This window comes from Paralichthys olivaceus, chromosome 16, assembly GCF_024713975.1.
Source record: "Paralichthys olivaceus isolate ysfri-2021 chromosome 16, ASM2471397v2, whole genome shotgun sequence".
In the NCBI taxonomy this organism is placed as follows: Eukaryota; Metazoa; Chordata; class Actinopteri; order Pleuronectiformes; family Paralichthyidae; genus Paralichthys; species Paralichthys olivaceus.
In genome coordinates, this window is record NC_091108.1 from 1,417,101 (window position 1) to 1,433,615 (window position 16,515).

Here is a 16,515-nt window from a genome sequence, read left to right on the forward strand (position 1 = left end):
CTTCTCACAATCCCCACAGCGCACCTCGTTCAGACCTTCACTCCTGGAGATAAACCAAGAGGTGCATCGTCACTAATCCGCTGACGAGGGCGACGGTGACTGAAACGCACCGGGAAGATGACATTTGATGATAGCCAAGATCAAAATGATGTTGGCGACCAAAACAAAGGAGACAACTTGAATCTCACAGCTCGGATTTCACGCAGCCAGATTTTCAGTTTGAGGACGGTGATTGGCAGGGATTAAACAGCTGATGTTAATTGGAAGTAAAGGTGAAGTGGAAATAAGTGGGGGGAGATTATGCTAAGTGTGCATTGTGATGCAAAACAATGAATAGTTCATATTAGAGCTGAAGCTTTAAATGTTGTATTCTGTGGTTTATTATCGAGGTTCTTATCTAATCCACTTTCCACAATTTTTCCTGTTAAGTAGCTTCAAGGTTGTTGAAATCATCCTATTCCTCATTTTCTGACCCCATCACATACACTGTGCTGTCTTCACTGAAGCTGATGAGTGAAGTATTCAAACCCAATACTAGAAGACAGTGTTCTGTAGTTTTCTTGGTTTTACATGCACCAACATTTTTGGGGTTCTTCATTGGGTCTTGTCCCACCCGTCCCACCCGTCCACAAAATGTCAAGGAAAGTTGTCGGTAGTTTTTGAATCATCCTGCTAAAAAACAAATAATCCATGAACTCTGAATCGGCGGCGGTAGCTACCTCAATGACATAGATCAATAATAAATCGAAAAAAACAAAACAAGGAGGGCGTCCAGGGTCGGTTAATTGAACTGAATAAGTTGTCTTATTTGCTTTGATAAGAATTTTTTGTATCACAATAAAATCCAATCAAACAAATGACTCGTTGTTCATTTAGTTTTTTCCGCCTCCTCCCTTTGTTTCCACTTTACCGTGACGTTGAACATTTGTTTCCCAATGCAAAACATGCTAATCGTTAAATGCGTGTGGCACATGGGAAGGAATGCACATCTAACAACGTAACGTCTTCTGTTAAACTTTAAACTGTTTACTCCGTGAAACAGTTTCCTTGTCGCAGCCTGAGAGCAGGAGAGACAAAGCAGATAAGAGTGTTGATGTGTGGTGAGTTTGTCTCTTTGTGTATAACTGTATGAAAGTTGCGTGCACCATGTTCAACTCAAACAGAACGATGTTTCATTGTTTTCTTGAACCCTTTGCCGACATGTTTACGGTGATCACGTTCCTTTTTGATTGGTGTCTTAGTTTCACAGCCCATCCAAAACTAACAGTGGGTTTTTCTTTCATTCCTCTAAAATAGTTTGGGCACAGACTCCTGCTTTAAGACTTGCCACTCAGAGTCGGAGGGTTTCTCCTCTTCCACCAATAACAGATATGATTTTAGAGTCAAATAATTTAGTGACTCAGAAGGTTTCATTGGTTAATCGGTTGCTTCTTTCCAGCTGATGCCACTGAGCTCAGTGACGCTGAATCACAGCCTCAGCCACAGCTCTCCCTCTCCCCGTGATGTCACAGCCACAACAGCCTCCTGCCTCCTAAAGCCGGCAGCGGGGGGGAGCTGCAAGACAGCGAGTGTGCAGAGCTGCACTCTCAACCCTCCCTGAGCATTTGTTTCACGCAGACAGAAGAGAGGAAGCAGCAGAGGACAACACACTCCTGCAGAAATAACACAGGAGAGAGAGAGAAGAAGTTCTGAGAGTCGGTGGAAGGGAGCGGCGGCGGAGCCATGGAGAGGTCAGAGCTCCATATGAAAGGAAAGAGGAAGAGGAGGAGGAGGAGTAAAGGCAAAGGTCAGTACAACAGCTCAGGGGAAGTTTACGTTGGGGATACTGTCACCTTGACACAGATATAACACTAATATTCAGATTATTAGAGACTTTAATACGAAAGGTTTTTATTAAATACATGTGACGTATTGAATTATCCTCACTTTTTCAATTGATTTTGTAAAAATACTGTGATACGATGACATGAGGACTTAGATTTGCTGCATTATATTGGGGCTACATGTCATTTAAATACAGCAATTTCACAGTAACTCAGGTGTCCTCGGTTTTACCCCAAACTGATTTTGAACTAAACCTAACAAAGGCTTCACCACGTCACAGGAGGGACAGTTATTTTAGTTAAACAGTGGTTTATCAGTTTTTACCTGCTGTCAGAGGGACCGGGGGGTCAGACGACTTGTTGGACTCCTCAGTGTCATAATAAAACTCAGATATCAATGTCAACGTGGAATATTATCTTATTCGTCACGATTTACAGGTATTGAAATCAGAGATAACGTCAGGTTGGTGCATTCATTTCAAAATCTGTACAAAATACGACACAGTTCTTAGACTCTCGTTTGAGGAAGCCTTAAATTTACTTTGTCATTTAATGACAAACCATAATGCTGGACACACTGTTGTGCCCTGATGATGGCGCTAGAAGCTCAGCAGGTCGACAAGACACACAAACTGTGCGTTTTCACAAAGCCTGTACTGACGTTCATGCTTCTTCACGCTCACACAAGCCCAGACTCCACAGATTCCTGCGTTATCTTTCTACGACCGACACTCTCCAAAATATAGAAAGACCGTCATATGAGTTACGTCTTACCTCCGATGTTTCGTCGAGATAAGTTTTGTTTTACTTCAGAACTGTAGTAAAGCCACAAATCCAATGTCTGTCATTTTGAAACAACTCCAATGTGCATACCGCCCCCTACTGTTCTTCTTCGTTAACTGGCGATCCCGAGAAAAACCACACGAGCTTCGTTCAGTCACGAATTTTGACCTGATGATGGCGCTAAAGAGCCAACGTTAAAGTTACGTTAAAGTAAAGTCATAACGCTCTACCCCGAGGGGAACACGTGGTTTTGTGTACATTTCCCCAATAATACCCAGAGTCTAACAGAAGAACCTCACCGCGGCGCTACAACAGTCAGAGGAGCAGCACGTCATGAGGACACATCATCTGGGGACCACGAATGTCTTTCTTTAAAATGTTAAGCCAACGTGTGTTCAGATCGGTTCAGATATTACTCTCTGTAATGAAGCCACAACTTTCCTGCAGCTTCCGGCCCCTGAAGCCTCAGGGAGCAACAATCAGCGGTGACATAATAAATACAAGTAACACAAAGGTCAATAAATGTAGACAAAGCAACAGGAGCAGGTAGAAAGTGAAAACCTGCAGAAAGTAAATCTGCAGGTGGACACAAAAAGAATCTCCAGTCGTTCCTCAGAAATTGTCGCAGACGTTTCCTGGTTATTGCTTTCTCACAAGCGGCTCTGAGGATTTGCATAAAATATCTATCCTCCTGTTTCTGCTCGTATTTCATGTGTTCAAGTAGATCAGAGGCTCAGCTGCTGGAACAAGAGTGTGAGAACACAGCCAGTCTCACTCTGTGTTCACTCCGTCTCACACGTATCATGTATGTGCATAAATGAAATGATGCGAGCTCTGGTAATCATAATTACAGTTGTCCGGGCATCAGGTCAGCTGTTGAGGATTAATCTGGCATTGTTCTCCCCGTGCTAATCCTGCGTAAATGCAGCAGATTACTCCGTGATGGCTTTTGTATTAAGTCCAACAGTTATTCAAAGTGCGCTAAGCCCATTCCACTTTCATTAATGACCCACTGGCCTTTTTGTGCATCAACGCTGCAGTGAGAGCGAGTCCTCTTTGAAAAATAAATGCCTCCAGAAAATCCTTATTCAACACAGCTCCTCAAATCCAACTATTTTAGAATGCACTTAGCTAATGCTTCCACTGTAGCCAGCGACGAGCAGTGCTTTCACGCCAGCTGTCATTTTACAAACATAACGTGGCATCTATATCTTGAACGCTCACAGTCGCGCTCTGTGGGCGCTCGACCGCAGGGAAACCAGTGTTTGACAGCTCTCTCTTTATCCCGCGGTAAATCACTGTCGTTTGAGTTTTCCCTGTTGCAGTGAGAGACTTTGAGTTTTGACGTCTCCAATCACGATCATGTCAATTCAGTTATCTGTGGAGACATTTACATGAACAAATAGTTGATTTCATCATGAGCATCGATCATTAGAAGTCGTTCATTAGTGGAAAAAAACTTAAGAGTACAGGAATCAATCTTAAATCTGCATACAGCAGCAAATATGGATCATTTCTGATCCAGATAAAGACTCCAGCTTTAATTGTCACTTTTCCTTTTCTGTAATTCCGTTTCGTGTTGTAAGTTTGATGCTATAAAAATGGGTTGAAACGTCACAACAGTCCGATGGATGGATGTTGAAAAGGAATCAAGGGAAAAGACGGAGAATGATTTCGGTGTATAGGTTTTAAAACATGCCAATGATAGGCACAGTACAAGAGAGAAAGAAAACTGGAGCCCGACCTGAACCCAAAGTTTTTCTAACCGTCTGGGCTAAATCCATGAAATAACATCTCAGTGACTCTGCTCAAATGGAGCAGGTCTAATTGTAGCTGCACATGGAAAACAAGCTTTTCTGAGATGGGTTGAATGAAACAGAAACAAAAGTAAAAGGTTCCAAATCAAATCAGTGAGCAATCCTCTTTTTGCACATAAAAACATGCCTCTCTGTTCGGGATTAGTGGACAAAGTCGATTGAGTACAAAATGAAATGACTCTGTTAATAAGGATTTTTCTCCAGACTGCTGGTATTTCTGTCAAATTAACTAACTGTCTTTTGTTGGCCGTTAAATCTCGTCGCAGAAATGATTTCATTGTCCTGCTTTTAGCGAGGATTATGGTTCAGCAACATGGAACGAACAGCTGCTGTCTGTGATGAGCCTGTCAGTCGTTTTCTCGTGACGTCTCATGCGCTTGGCCATGTTTGTGCCTTGGATGCATTTTGGGTAAGTGAGCACCGTCGTGCAGTCAAACTTAGTGGGGCATGTCAGTGTGCAATTTCACTGATGGATTCGGCAATCTCCACACTTCTCTGGGGCTCCGGCTCCATGAAAACATTAGCAATATGGTTTGTGTGCCCATTTAACTTGATTGCAGGGATGCTCAGCGGGTAAAGTGCAGCACCAGATCTGCAAGGGTTAGGGGTCCCACGTCTTCTGAAGCTCAGAGTGAAGGAAGCTGCCGGCACCGATCCGCTCCGCCACTGAATATACGCAACAGAAGGTTTACCTCAAATGTGCAGATTGTGTTGGAAACATTTCTTTCTTCCTCTGATTGTTTGTTTCCCGTCCGTCACCTTAGCTTGAACGATGACTTGGTACTCTGCTAGCTTTTATTCACACTGTGACAAACATCCGCCGTGTCTTCTCCGTACATCACGGATGGAAATGTCCTGTAACGCGTGTTGTTCGGGTTATAGACAAAGAATCAACAGACAATCTGTTTGGATACGAGCGGCCTTTTTATGTCTGGGTCAGTCTGAGATGTTTTTAGGAAAATTGCAGTCGATTGTATTTAATGGTTCTCTCATTACGTTTGTTTTGGCACACACACACACACACACACACACACACACACACACACACACACACACACACACACACGAGAGGCTTCACTCAAACTGAGAATGTGGAATTTAGGGAAACCTCACGACAACATGATTAAACTAAATAAAAATCAAATGTCTCACAACAAACATGGATTTTTCATGTCATTCAGTTATTGAAGACAAATTTGATGTTATTTCGTCAACACATAATATTTAAAATGACCGACTCGTTATCCACTTTCCACTAATCATCCAGGGGTGAATACATTTAGCGTGACACCAAGATGGACGACTTGAAAGCTGCCAGTGAAAAGTGAAGCCAAAAACATCTGGACTGCCCCCTGTTGGCTGGCTGCGGTTTAGGTCATAAAACCCACCCACTCACTGTTAGCATATTGGACAGGGAGCGAACTAATAAGTCAAACTACACGTTGATTTTTTTTTATTCTAGAAAAACGGGAGGTGGGGGGGGGGTTGACAGCTCATGACTGGTTTGTGAAGAGTAGCAGGAAGTGGAAACACAGCATCCATCTTTGTTTACAGTCTATGGTACAATATGGCTGCCAACAGCCGAGCCACGAGATTGTTTGCCCGTAGACGATTTGACTCTTTTTCAGAAGATAACTTCAAACCTAACGTCAGCTGAACACTGTTCGAGCGCAGACTGAAAGAGTCACAGAAGTTACCTTCACCAGCAGGCCGTCCTCGCCTCCCCCGTAAACGGTCAAAGGTCAATCGCGGTTCAGACAAAATCCGAAACCAAAGATTCGACCGAAAGTTCATCGACTGAGAGGCGTCGGTGGAGACAAGCACACGGATGTAAGACAACCTGGCAGGGAGCAATAGACTGAGCACATTGTTTCAACGGTCTCCTGGCGGGAAACACAGGGACAGGAAATAGGCAGGTCCAGGTGGCCAATGACCAGGAACTGAAGTGACAGAAAGTGTTTCAAAATAAAACAGGAATAACAGAAATTGTGGAAACCAACAGGATGTTAAATCCCTGTGACGACCGCAGAGTCATGTGATGACAATTTTCACACTGACGACAAAAAGCCAGATGTGTGTGTGTGTGTGTGTGTGTAAATTGTGTTAGTTACTGTAAGATGGAGTTCAGCAGCTTTACCCAGAACTCTGATCCATAATCAGAATTTAAAAAAAAATCCTCATTGAGAGACAAATGAAAGCCAATCTTTTAAAGTGATGGAGTGACAGTGAAGCAGCAGGCGAGGGCATTAGAAGTTGAAACGAGGCCATTGTCAGCAGTCCGCGGCCACAGATTACTGCTGCCATCGTTATTATCTCTCACTGCAATTTCATTGCACATTACCATATGTTTCAGGCAATAATTTCATCACTCATTTCCAAATAACGATCATCAGCCTGTTGATCTGAGAGCAGACGTTGAGCTCTTCGCTGCACGGCTCTGAAGCTGGAGTGTGATTTGATGAGCTGATTTAGTCCTGAGAGGCTTCGTGGTTCGTTCTCTCTGCTCGTCTCAGAAAATGATATTGGACGTGGATCTGCTCTGAAAGAACAAACACTCAAGCAACAATCACGAGTAACACAGTAAATACATCGGTGTGTAGAAACAGGACACGTGTTGGGTTCATTTTGAGCTGTAAGCAAACCCTAAAAAAAAAATGTTGTCAAATTGCAATGAGGACGTTATAGTTTTCAACCCATAGAGGTCAGTGTTTTCCTCCATTTCGTGTAGATTTGCTCTTTAAATAGAAACTTCAGGCCTCAAAAAACTCTAATTTGATCATTTTCCAAATTCAGGTTCTTATTCAGCTGAACCTCAGATTCACCGGAGGTGAAAAAGCTAAAGATTCCAGACCAACTGAAACTTTCTTCACGTGAACTTGGAATATTTGTGCATTTATTTGTTGCAGATTTCCAAGTTTAACTCAAGTCTATGATTATGCATTCAGTCCCATATGGTCCCTGACACACTGGAGAAGGTGATGAGAGTGAATATCTGCAGGGAACTTTTTGTCCGAATCATTCGACCTTCACAGTCTGTTGCAGCGTTCAGTAAATAATCTGTAGGACGGGTGTGCGTCGCTGTGAGCAGGGTTTGAACCTGCGCGGGAAGATCCCATTGGATTTCGAGTCCAACGCCTTAACCACTCGGCCATCACAGCACGGAGACGTGATCTAATCTCAGAGAGCAATCGAGAATTATGGCCTCAGAGTTGGACCTTGGACGAGTCGGACTGGCGAAACGTTGCTGCTCTCTGCGGCCTTTAGCTTTGCAGAAATGTTGCACAGCTGCATTATGGGTATATTTGGAAGGGAAATCCACCCAAGTCTTGCGGTTGGCTGCTGATTTCTATCACAATACCGACTGATAGAATAAGTAAGACTGATCTGATCCGATAATGAAACAATAATCTTCTACGGTAACAAACATCATCAATACTGAGAAGTGATCACAAAAAGTTTTCCATATTTCTTTGCCCTTGAGGAAAGACAGTCGGCGTTACAAGTAAATGAAACCCACTTCCCATTAATTACGCTTAGCAAATGAGATTATCCACAGCTGTCAAACCACACACACACACACACACACACACACACACTGGACAGTGAGCGGGTGCTCCTCGTCTCCCCCCCGCCATGCCTAATTTCATTATTCTATTAAATAAGGTTCATTAACAGTGGTTGGATGGAGAAACTCTGCTTCTAAGGTTTGATAAACACACGTGAGTATGAAGCGATGCCAGCTCCTCATTGTGCAAAGTATCTTTTTCTTTTACACTTTGAGCGATGCCACAAGAAAAAGGAGTAAAGTGAGAAATGCGTTCGTGACGTTGCGGTTCTGGAGTCGACATCAGGACCAGGGTGGCCGAGAGGTTAAGGCGTTGGACTTAAGATCCAATGGGCAAATGCCCACGTGGGTTCGATCCCCACCCCTGGTATTCTGTGACATGTGTTAGCTGTTATATTACAGTCACAGTAAAATGATTTGTCGATGAGAGCACAGGAACTCTGGAGTTTTCACATCGTCCCTCAGATGTGCCTGTGTTGCACTTTCATCTCTAAATTGCAGCACAAGCCCGTTTTTGCACTTTTGCGTGTGACGGAGATTACAGGTAGATTAAGCGAAAACAATTTTCCACGTCGCAACCCGGCTAACCTCCAGTTAACTCAAGTGCAAACTCTAATACCGCAATTCACAAATGGGTGTGAGCTAACGACGCGCTAGGTGAGCGAGAGTGTGAGGGACGAATGAATAAGTGAAGAGGACAGAAAGTGTGGGAAGGTGCGAGGACGTAACCCAAAGACAAACACAGTTATTATCTGTTTGCTCCTGAAATAAATGGCCCCATTAGCTGTGATGATGCAGGTCATTAAAACACCTCCAACCTGCACCTGCCTTCAGAAGCTCCAGACTCACATCATTACATTCACATCCCATCTCAGCTCTCGCTCATATCAGCCACTTAATGGCATCACACGGCCAATATAACTGCAAGGTGCGAGGTTAATGCAGAACGGTTTAGTCTGCTCTCTTCATTATACTAATGAGTCAGTGTGCAGAGCCGTGCAGCGCCCTCGCCAGGCAACGGGCGCGAAACTTTCCCACCAGGAACCTGAACAACGTGCGTCTTTCCTCCAATCACTTCAGACATGTGATTACTTGTACTTGTGTTAATCTGGACATTTAGAGTGGTTCCTTCCTCGCTGCTGGTGAATTTCAATTCTTTTTTTCTTTCTGAAAACCAGAATATACAGATAATTATTACAGCGTCTGAAACTGGTGCATTGTCTTAATGTTGATTCACAACATTCAGTTCATATTGAATGTTACTGCCACTGCAGCTCGTATTTCTCGGTGTTTATGTCTCGTCTGTGTTGTGTGTTCCGCCCCTTGCGAAGCCAAAGCTGTTAACTGGTGGCGGGGCACCAGATAAATGGAAAGGGGGATAAATGGGGTCACTGGTTTCAGAGCCAGCGGGGATCAGCAGATGAGCAGGTATAGTTTCTCCAGGACGATGCAATAAGTCGATGAGTCTGGAGCAGAGAGGAACGGCTCTGCACACAGGCAGAAACAAAGAAATGTGTGGTCATACGTTGGGTTTGAAACAGGATTTAATCAAATGAATGAGTGATTTCCTAAGTTGCAGCCGTATTAGTTGAAAACGTCCAGATTTGGTGGCAGAGGAACTCAAAATATCAGCCTGACGGAATCTGTGAAAGAAGCACTCACTCTTCATCCTGTGCAGTGTGAGGTCCACGACACATCCTCATCAGTGACGAGGTCGTGTCCGCTCCATCCGAAGGGTCGAGAACCGCCCGGAACAAAAGCTTCTTAAATCATCGCAGTTCTTATCAAAGCTCCACCAGCAGGAGATTTCCTAGAAATCTGAAATCAATATGTCGTGGACGTGGATGAAGAATGAAAACCACCAAAATGTCGTCGCTTTCTGATAAGAAAAGACAAAATCACACCAAGAACGCCGGGTTTCACGGAACCTTCGAGTCACTCGCCAAATCAAATTAAAACCCTGAAAGGTTTCGATGACCGGGTTGATAAATTCAGTTTAAGCCCCTCGACGCCTCCTGTCTCCTGTTTGCTTGCTCTCTCACTCTCACACGTTACGTTTGCACATCATCATCATCATCATCATCTTCGTCATATTACTTTCAACACTTGTTCTTTATCACTATAAACACAACCGTTCATCTCTCCCTGCACGATTCCGTGTGACGTGTCTTGCTGTGGAGAAACCTCTCAACCCTCTCACTCATTTATGATTCTGTTTCCAGAACCAGGCGACACTTTATCAACCCTCGTCAGTCCCATGATACATTGGGACACCGGAGCGTCATCAGCTGAGGAGGCGGACCACTCAAGTAAATGTTTTTAGTTTTTTCACTTTGAAAAGTTTGGTTGGTTTTCCTCTGACGAGCCGTTTCCCCACATCCCGCTGCAGTTACAGAATACTGAGTTTGTTGGTAGATGTTCTGATTGTGGATATTTATATGCTAGTGTTAGCATCGACCTGAACACTAAGAGGGAACATGGCGAAGTACAAATTCTTCGTTACTGTTCTCAAGTAGATCTCTACTTTCCTCGAAATGTTTTCTTCTTTTTTCTTTTACTTTTTAAAAACATTTACATTTCAACACAAATATCGGAACTTTTCACATTTTCAAAACAGGCTCGTTAATTTCGTTTGAATGCATTTGAGGGGAATTATCAGTTTTTATATTTTGCATCAGAAAACTGAACTTTGGTACTTTTACTTGAGTTGTTTTGAAGGATGTGTACTTCTACCTGAGTGAAGAATTTCTTCTTACATGCCGACACACTGCTGCTATCGACCAAGAGAAATTTTAAAAGCGTTCATGTATGACACAGGTGAAAATGTTCCACCTGCCGACTCATTAGACCCAAACAAAGGAATCTCATGATTTGAATCTGTCCACAGGTACGAGCAGTTTGGAGGTGAAAGAGAATCAGGAGGAAAAGATCCAGGTGGACTGTGACCTGCTGCGAAAGTATCATCCTTCAGCTTTTTGCACAACTTTCCCCAGAAACAGATCCAGGGCCATGAAGAGGAAGCAGCCGCTGGTGGATGGAAAAGACCGGCTGCTCTACCAAAGCCACTCGAGCTGTAAACGAGCCGCGTGGGCCGTCACTCAGAAGAACGCGGTGGTGCAGCTGAACGAGCTGCGACCCGGGCTGCGCTACGAGATCACGTCAAAGACGGGTCCCCTGCACGCTCCGGAGTTTTCTGTCGGGGTGGAGGTGCACGGCCTCCGCTTCGAGGGTCGAGGGCCGACAAAGAAGCAGGCGAAGATGAGGGCCGCGGAGCTGGCTCTGCGGTCCTTCATCCAGTTCCCTAATGCCTCCCAGGCTCACACTGTGACGGAGAACTTCACCGGCACACCCACGGATTTCACAGCAGATAAAGTGGATACCCCCGATGCGTTCCTCCAAGAGTCTGAGCCATCACTGTTTGAAAATCTCCTGCACGGCAACACAGCAAAGAAGGAGGTCTTCTCCAGCACTTACAACCACAAACGACTTGTTCATCTCACACTGGACTTGGTCTCCTCAACCAATCCAAAGAGACGAGCCCTCTGCACCTCACTTCTAGAGCACCTCAGCCCAGTGGCGCTGCTCAACGAGCTGCGACCAGGCCTCAGGTATATGTGCCTGGTGGAGAGAGTTCACGGCAGACTGATGAGGAGCTTCGTTATGGTTGTGCGGGTGGAGGGGAGGGTGTTTGAAGGGTGTGGTCTCAGTAAGAGACGGGCGAAGGCGCAGGCGGCAGCGGCTGCTCTACAGTCTCTGTACAACATCAGCCTGGGACCAGAGAAGAAGGTCATGGGCCTCCAGAGCAGCAGAGCCAAACATCAGCTCCCTCAGGTGAGTAGAACTTCTGTTTTCCAAGAAGAGCTCGCTGTGTTTCCAGGTCTCCTGAGGAGAGACTGTTAAAAAGTATAAATATAAACCCCACAACGCCAACACTTTCAACACAAACTCCATCCGGACGAGCATTTTAGCTCCGTGTCAGAAACTATCTCTGTCTACTCGCCGGAAATCACACATCACATGACCCGTCACGTGCACTAGAGATGTGCACACCGGCGTAAACAGGGAGCAGGTCGTTTACTCTGCAGTTGGTTGCTTGGTAACAGGAAATACTGTGCACGAGGAACGGAGACGATGAAAAGTGAGACGAGGGATTTCAAAGCTTCAGGGGCAGTGTGGGAACGAGAGGGTATGTAAAAAAACATGGTCCGTCCACAGAGAAGCTTCTGAGTCTGGAATAAAATGTTCGTGTGACTTATTTGAGGAGAAATGTCTGATCTGCATTTTTCAGGACATAGACAGAGCCGACTCTGAAACGTGACAAAGATCCTTCAGTGTGTTTCATCACGAGTCAGCTTCTCACCGCGACGCGGAATCTGTCCCTCGTCTTCAAAACGATCGGGCTAAGCGTCTCTGAGGCGTGCTACCAAATGGAGGGTGCTGCACATCAGCAGGACCATCGCGCCCCGAGGCCCGAGAGCGGGACGGTGTCCTGTCTGCTCATCTGCAGCATCCAAACAACTTCATTATGTCTCTGAGAATCGTCCTCGACGTCTTCTAATGTCATGCTTTATGAATACAAGCAGATTTGTCTCATGCGATCGGTCCCGGGAATCTTAGAAAGACGGATATGCTCGTTCTTTATCGAACCCGGTGGCTGATTTGACGAGTGAATCCACACAGCGGAGGAAGCAACAGCAGCATTTTGGTTGAGAAGAATGAGTTTGACGTGATTTGAATAAAGAGGTGGTTTTACGCTGCTGCAGGCAAAATGTAAGAACCAACGATTTGCAGAAGTTTCTCGGCGCCTTTGTCCAGAAGACAGATTTTGATCGTTTGGCGTGCACACACACACACACACACACACACACACACCCTTCAACGTGAACTGTCTGTCAGGCGGCGTGACGCATTAATGAACATTATTACACCACATTAGCGATGAAGGAGGAGCGGCAGCAGACCAAGGAGATTGAGGTGGAGCGGGAAGGCGGTGTGAAGAGCATAACAATCTCACAGATAATTGTTTAACACACTCATTACACACAACCTTGTGCCACTGTCACCCAGAAATCACCGAGCAGAGAGTTTCTCTAAAGGAAAAAAATCAAGTCCAAGCTCCAACGAAACAAAAACCACAGGAGAGATCTGAGGCGACAGTGAGGCTGCACAGACTCTTTTATCTAAAAAGACTCATATCAAGAAGTGAGTTGGTTTTTAAAATCCTGGGACAATAAATACAGATAAAGCTGCTTTTTAAATAGTTGTATAGTCAGAAGTGTCTCAGGTGCAGATGTGCAGAGGGAATTTATTCCATTATTGCTTCAATATTCCTGAAGTCAGTAAGATGTGGTTGATTCTACAGCTAATGAAAACTTCCAGGCAGTTAGAGAGCAGAATACAGTATTGTAGTACTTGTAAAGTACTTCATACTAATAGGTCAAATCCTCTCCATCGCCCCCTGGTGGCCGGTTGCAGTCTCAACCAAAGTAGGCTGTGGATGGTTTCTGTCCTGTCAGGCAGTTTCTCCCACGCCGATGTTGGTTCGAGTGTTTCTGATCAGTTTGTTATTTGATGATCTCCGCAGTCAAACACCAGCTGGGTTCTGGTCATAGTTCATATTCTACCATGGAAAAATAATCACAATGTACAATTTAATGTTTCTTCCGTTTCCTCTGCAGTTCCTCGCGGAGTCCATCTTCCACCTGGTGAGAGAGAAATACACAGAGTTGACGGACAGTTGTTTCTCTTCCTCGCACGCTCGTCACAAGGTGCTGGCGGGAATCGTGATGACCAGAGGTAAGGGGCGGAGACGGGGCGGGTCCGATATGGAAGCTGAACCGTCGCCTCAGCTCGAGGTCGCCACCCACAGTTCATCAGTCATTTCTTTGTGTTGATTTTCCTGCTGCTCTCCGTCCAGGCTTTGACCTCAGATCGGCCCGAGTTGTGTCTCTGGCCACGGGGACTAAGTGTCTGGACAACGTGAGCGACCGCGACTCGACGCTCGGGGACTGTCACGCTGAAGTCCTCAGCAGAAGGGCGCTGGTTCGATTCCTGTACTCCCAGCTGGAGCTGCTGCTCTGGTACAAACACAAACTCTTGCTCTTTGTTGAAAAGGCCACACAGATGTACAGTCTAGGTTTTTAGAAGAAGCTCAGAAAAGTCTGCACAGAATCGCGGTATCGAGGCTCTGCCGATACACGTGGTCGACCAATCGTGAGTCAGTCTCAGCCCCAGATACTAAAACTCCTGGATGAGATTTAAGTTAAGAACACACACGGACACAAAAAGGTTTTCTTTAACTTTTTAAGGTCCAGAAAATATCACAGTACACTTCGTGTGATGTCGGTTTCACCACTGACGTGTTTTCAGCCTTTTCTCAGAAGCTGGTTTTGTTCCCTTCGCGTTGAAACGTGAATCGTCCTCTCATCGTCGCATTTCTGTCTTTTCTCTCTGAAGGAAGTCGGCAGCCGGCGAGGAACAATCCGTCTTTGTGCCAAACAAAGGCGGCGGCTTACGGCTGCAGGACGGCGTCTTCTTCCACATGTACGTCAGCTCGTCGCCGTGTGGAGACGCTCGACTCAACTGCCCCTACGAGACGACTGCTGCCCGTGAGACAAACACGTTTCCACTGGTCTCAGACAGTGATGCAGTAACATTCAGCAAACAGCAGAGAAATTAGAGGTCGATGCTAAAAACAGCAGATAAATATATTGGACCAAACACTGACTTCATTATTCTGCTGCTGCAAAATCTGCTTCAGTCAAACAATCAACATAAACAGAAAACCGTCAAAATTGTATTAGTCGTTAGTCTCCTCACCTGATTGGCTGCTCCTTAACGAGTTCATTGACCTGCAGGGGGTGGGGCTCTGGTCCCTATCCGTCGCTCTGAGACACAACAGATTCAAACCCGTGAAATAATAAATCAGTGCAGAACATGTCTTGCTCTGCCTCATCTGATTCCTCCTCCTCGGTCAGACCCCAGCCGGAGGTTTCGCTCTCACCTCAGGGTGAAGGTCAACGGAGGCGAGGGCACGCTGCCTGTCACGGCACGAGGAGCCAATCGGGAACGGGACGTTGCGTCGCCGGGTGAACGCCTGGTCGCCATGTCCTGCACCGACAAAATGGCAAAGTGAGTGCGACTGTGGATTAACTCCTCGAGGGAATTCTTTCAAACATGTTCACTCGAACTCGCTGATCACCTGAGTAGATTTCAGGATGAAGGTCACAGTGAATATGAATCTGTTTCTCACTGAATGTGTCAACAGGTGGAGCGTAGTCGGACTCCAGGGGGCGCTCCTGTCTCACCTGGTGGAGCCGGTTTACCTGCACAGCCTGACGGTGGGGACGCTGAGCCACACGGGTCACCTGGGCCGAGCCTTGAACCGGCGCCTCGCAGCCGTCAAGCAGCTGCCCTTCCCCTACCGACGCCGGCAGCCGCTGCTCAGCTGTACGTACACGCGGCGTCTGAAAACTGGATAAAAACACCTTGGAGGAGGAAAATATCACGTTCAGAACAATGTGATCACGTGGTTTTCTCTCCGCAGGTCTGAACGAGGCTCGGCCGGCCGGGAAGGCCCCGAGCGTCAGCCTGAACTGGAGCTGCGGTGACGGAGGCCTGGAGGAGATCAGCACCTCCACGGGAAGGAGGAGGGACTCTGGGACGCCATCACAGCTCTGCAGGAGCTCGCTGTTTGACCGCTGGCAGGGGCTGCAGCGTCAGGTGGGTCAGAGACGCCCGGAGACGGGTTCATGTCAGGAGATTGCTCGAGGGGACTCAGGCAGAGAGGGGATGTGAGCTGCATGAAATAACAAGTGGATCACTGAACATCACGAGGAAGCAAAGACAAATCATCCAGAAGTTAAAGAGCCCAAACAGCTGAACGCACGTTTGCCTTGTAGCTCGAAATACGACTGAATGATCATGTGACTTTTAGTTTCAGATGTCACTTCCTGGTTTCAGCTGTTGAATCCCCAGCGGGGATTAAACCAGAGTCATTTTTATCTGAGGACGAAACACGAATCGTTCCGAAGCGCGGCTGAATGACTGGATCACTCACTGGACTGTCGTTGTCTTCATGTGTGTTGTTTGGTTAACGAGTCTGAGAATCACCTTCATGTCCGTCTCTCCTTGTCTCTTATGGGCAGATATCGGGCGCAGGAGACACAAACGGGACATACAGTGGTTCCAAACTGAGAGCTGGACGCTACCAGAGGGCGCTGCAGCAGTTCACCGGCGCTCTGCAGGGTGGCGGCCTGGGAACATGGCCCCGAAAACCTGGGCCGTCTCCGCGTCGGCGTGTGAACAACTGTGTTAAATGCTGAAAATGGAAGATTAGACGCACAAAGGATGTGACGCTGGATAAAGAAGGAGGCTATCGTACCAGAGAAATGTGCGTGGCCTCGATCGGAGACGCGTGCGACAGACATAATTATTTATCACGCAAACGAGCGCAGAGGACACACAACCGAAAATAACATTTAGCGGGAGCAGTCTTCTAAATGTGTGTCGCGTTAGCTTTTAGCCT

The 16,515-nt window shown here is 46.2% G+C and overlaps 1 protein-coding gene, 1 long non-coding RNA gene and 2 other non-coding genes across 4 annotated transcripts; 2 read left to right on the forward strand and 2 right to left on the reverse strand.

The window, feature by feature from the left end:
* Positions 1–1,590: 1,590 nt before the first annotated feature.
* LOC109645542 (double-stranded RNA-specific editase B2-like) lies at positions 1,591–16,446 on the forward strand. Its single transcript, XM_069511517.1, has 10 exons — positions 1,591–1,786; positions 10,211–10,297; positions 10,876–11,819; positions 13,667–13,784; positions 13,906–14,068; positions 14,445–14,596; positions 14,966–15,119; positions 15,256–15,437; positions 15,535–15,710; positions 16,136–16,446. Exons 1-10 carry the CDS (start codon positions 1,723–1,725, stop codon positions 16,310–16,312), a joined length of 2,217 nt encoding a protein of 738 aa, XP_069367618.1. The 5' UTR covers positions 1,591–1,722; the 3' UTR covers positions 16,313–16,446.
* On the reverse strand, positions 7,500–7,581 carry trnas-cga (transfer RNA serine (anticodon CGA)). The gene has a single exon. It is a non-coding gene; the product is annotated as a tRNA-Ser (tRNA).
* On the forward strand, positions 8,276–8,358 carry trnal-uaa (transfer RNA leucine (anticodon UAA)). Its single transcript has one exon. It is a non-coding gene; the product is annotated as a tRNA-Leu (tRNA).
* Positions 14,453–15,124, reverse strand: LOC138405118 (uncharacterized). The gene is made up of 3 exons (XR_011238815.1): positions 14,992–15,124; positions 14,808–14,875; positions 14,453–14,590 (listed from the first exon to the last, which is right to left on the reverse strand). It is a non-coding gene; the product is annotated as an uncharacterized lncRNA (long non-coding RNA).
* Positions 16,447–16,515: the final 69 nt, after the last annotated feature.